The sequence below is a fragment of the Acanthisitta chloris genome, unplaced genomic scaffold (genome assembly GCF_000695815.1).
Source record: "Acanthisitta chloris isolate BGI_N310 unplaced genomic scaffold, ASM69581v1 scaffold11261, whole genome shotgun sequence".
Lineage (NCBI taxonomy): Eukaryota > Metazoa > Chordata > Aves > Passeriformes > Acanthisittidae > Acanthisitta > Acanthisitta chloris.
This window is the reverse complement of record NW_008656607.1, coordinates 40,626-44,274: the sequence shown is the minus strand read 5'-3', so window position 1 is coordinate 44,274 and position 3,649 is coordinate 40,626. Positions and strand designations below refer to the sequence as shown.

The 3,649-nt window shown below is 45.6% G+C and overlaps 1 protein-coding gene across 1 annotated transcript in view; it reads left to right on the top strand.

Annotated features, from left to right (window-relative positions):
* Positions 1-3,649, top strand: part of HECTD4 (HECT domain containing E3 ubiquitin protein ligase 4) — a gene marked incomplete at its 5' end in the record, with an annotated part of 57,761 nt that overhangs the window by 17,293 nt on the left and 36,819 nt on the right. Inside the window, 4 exon segments of the mRNA XM_009084407.1 lie at positions 827-980; positions 1,242-1,342; positions 2,038-2,236; positions 3,153-3,272. Of these exon segments, the coding sequence (XP_009082655.1) occupies positions 827-980; positions 1,242-1,342; positions 2,038-2,236; positions 3,153-3,272 (574 nt within the window).

Below are 3,649 nucleotides of genomic sequence, written 5' to 3'. Positions count from 1 at the left end.
GGTTGGATGAGCCTTGAGCAACCTGCTCTGGTGGGAGGTGTCCCTGCCCAGGGCAGGGATTGGGGCTGGATGATCTCTGAGCTCCATTACAACCCTTTAACACTCTGTGAAACTAGGAATATTCCTGTAAGGGAAATCTTTATTTCACATTCCTGAGTCTCACATCTTTAGTAGCTGGACCAGATACTTTATCTATGCCGAGCTTGGATGTTGTCCTGATATCCCACATTTCATCAGAGCAGCACTTTGCCCTTCCCTGTCTCCTCCTCTTCAAAATATGCCTTGGGAATGGGATGTAAACAACAGCTGTGAACTTTTCCCTCTCTAAACAAACCCTTTCTCCTAGCTGTGCTTCAGGTTTCAGTTCCTGCTTTTCTGTGCCCACGAGATTAGTTTTGTTTATTGACAATCCACAATTCCTTGAAGATATTTTCAGGTGGTTTCGTGCTCAGATATCTGTTTGTAGCTACAGATTGTTCTTCAGTGCTTAGAGCTGTGTGAGCTGATATCCTGCTCAGGCACTGGGGTTTGCTGGGCACTTCCAGCCTCTGCCCAGGGGAGCTTTGAGTAATGATTAAACTGTTGCTTGTTTTGTCTGTGATTGCTTAGTGAGAATTGCCAGAAAAGACAAGGTCACTGGCACTTTGGAGGAGTTGTGGTGTTGTCAAGATAGTAAATGTTTGGGTTTTTTTCTTTCGAGACAATGCAGATATTCTGTGCTGAAGTTTGAATTGCCAACTCACTCTGCTACAAGATTCAACAGATGACTAAAAACCATACTCCATGAAAATAGTTGTTCCTGGGTAAACCTTGACTCTCCTTACAGGTTAAAAGGCCTGGAGCAAATCACAAAGGCAACTATGCTTGGGCACCTCCTTCCTGTGCTGCTGACATCACTGATGCACCCAAATCTGCAGACTCTGACCATGGCTGATGCCTTGATGCCTCAGCTGGTGCAGCTGGTTCTCTACACCAGCCAGGTGAGGTCTCTGCCAGGCAGAAAAGCTGTGGCCTGCATGGTTTGAATGCTGTAGATTTTGGTCAGCTTGCTGCAGTGAGTGACCCACACAGCAGAGGATGAGAATTGCTCAGCAGCTTCCAAGGCTGATGGTGGTGAACATGGAGTTTGACTTGCTGTAGCAATACTCAGTGGTGATTGATTGTCAGTAACAACATAATTGTTTCAGTAATGAGATCTGTAGTGTTTGCATGTCCCTGACACTGTGTATTTTGGGCCACAGACTGCACTGCTGCTTAAAACTCAATCTCCAGTTTTCTCAGAGCTGAACAGCTCCCCCAGTTGTGCTTCAGAACAGAAAGGGAAGCTGTTACCTGATGAGAGGTGATTTCTTTATTACATTTGGGTCTTTTTGTGGGCTAAAGTACCTGAGCTGTAATTTGACCATTTCTGTGGGATAAGTCTTGCTTGCTGAAATGATTTCTAAGGCTGTCTTAGAGATAGCTGAGCCTTCTCAAAGGCAATTAGTTCCAAATTTTGTCTGCTTATGGAATTCAGTTGTTAATATCTCCAGGTTGTTTACACAGGATATGGTTTGTTTTGTTTGTCTCCCCTCACCTCAAGCATTAGGAATTAATTCCAAATGTTCCTCTTGCAATAAATTAGGCCAAGGAAAACCATCAAGAGGAAACATAAATTGCTGTGGCAGCTTCAGATATAGAACTGAAACCACTGCAAAGTTATGAAATGGTTTAATCTAGAGAGAAACAGAACAGTTTTAAATGCTGTGTCTGAGCTCTCAGTTACTCAGTTCTTGCTTAGAAACAGAACCACACAGCTAAATTCAGTAATAAATGCTTGTTGAAAAATAACTCTTGGAGAATCTGTGGTGTTAAAGGTTTTATTATAATGTGTAATATGTAGAGTGTATAAACTCCCTCAGAACAGCTATGCCCAGCCCAGGGGTCAGTGCCTCGTGACACTGTGTCAGCACTAGGAGGTGATTTGAAGTACTTTTTGTACGAATAATAGAAATCTGTGCGTGGAATTTCGGGGCTAATTTTCCCCTCTGATTTCAGAATGCTGGAAGAGAAGGAGGAGCCAGGATTCCTGACTGGCCTGAAGATCCCTGCTCCCTGGGCTGCTGGCAAGACTGTGGAGACAGTGCACCCTGTCAGGGATAACTACAAGTTCAAAGAAACGGTTCACATTCCAGGAGCTCGTTGTTTGTACCTCAGATTTGACAACAGATGTTCCTCACAGTATGATTACGACAAGGTGAGCGAAGGGCCAGGTCACACCTTTCTCCTCGAAAGAGGTAGTGGTGGTTGTGACTAGGAGAAAGATGGGATGCTCCAGGGGTTGGGGGTTGGTTTGGTTTTTCACTCAGAAATTCATATCAAGTTTTTAGAAAGTAATTTCAGGATGGTTCAGACTGTCGGAGTTTGACTTCCTCCTCCTTTTTGCGGTTCAGTTTCCCTCATTCCTCAGATTTCAGTCTGTCCCTTTGATCAGTAGAAAGTTCTGGAAAGGTTACATTTTCCTTGATAACTAGTTTGGTTTATGAATTAGTATGGAGGAGTATTTTCAGTAGAAAGGACACCAGCAGTAGCACTCAGTCTGCTGTGTGTTGCCAGAGCTGCTGGTGCTGCTCACCCGTTGTGCTGTCTGCACGGAGCAGGATCTGTGATGCTCCTGCGAGCTGCTGGTGCTGCTCACCCGTTGTGGTGTCTGCACGGAGCAGGACCTGTGATGCTCCTGTAGTCAGTTATAAGCATCTTTGACTTCATGTCACCCATTGCTAGTTACACTCCCCCAGACAACTCTGGGCCTTGCTGTGTCCCCCTGAAGTCCTGCAGCACCTGCACTCTGTGGGAGCAGGATCCATCCCTCCCCTGGAGAGGAGCAGAGTGTTCTTAGCATGAGCACAGAAGGGCAACATCTCTGCTCTCTGCTCTGACTTGCTGCCTGACCTTGGGGGCAAGTCACTCCATGCCCCTCGTGCCTCAGTTTCCCCATCTGTAAAATGGGGATAATAATACTTACCCAGCTCCCCTCACAACCCTGTGAGGGTTTGTTCATGTTGCTGAAGCGCTTCGGAAGGAAAGCGCAGTGTGAGTGCTAAGTATTATTATTATTATTAGGTTTTCTTGTTTTTCTCTTACAGTCTAACAGTGTATTTTATGTTTTGAAGTTGGTGATCTATGCTGGTCCTAACACAAACAGTAGGAAGGTTGCTGAGTATGGAGGCAATACACTGGGATATGGCAGCCGTAGTGTCTTAGGAACTGGTTGGCCGAAGGACTTAGTGAAGGTACAGTATCCTCATCCAGCAATATTCCACCTACCAAATTCCCCTTTGGAAACCATGTTGAGCCCTTTTTGCCCTCAGAGCAGTGAGCTCCAGGCTTTGAAATGCACAGTTATCCATGGTGAGCTGCTGTGTCCCTGGGGAATGGCTTTAAGCTCAGCTCTGTGTTGTGTGATGCTTCTCTCTGAGCGTATCTTGTTTTGTGCCTGACTGGAATTCCTGGTGTTTCAGTCCTGGAATCTCTCATGGCACTGCTGTTCTCATGGCACATCCTCCCAGGAGAAGTTCTCACACAGTCTGAGCCTGTGTAGATTTTCTCACAGTTCATGGACATAAGTCCATTGGTTTTTCACAGTAACCCCCAAACAGAACAAGTAGTG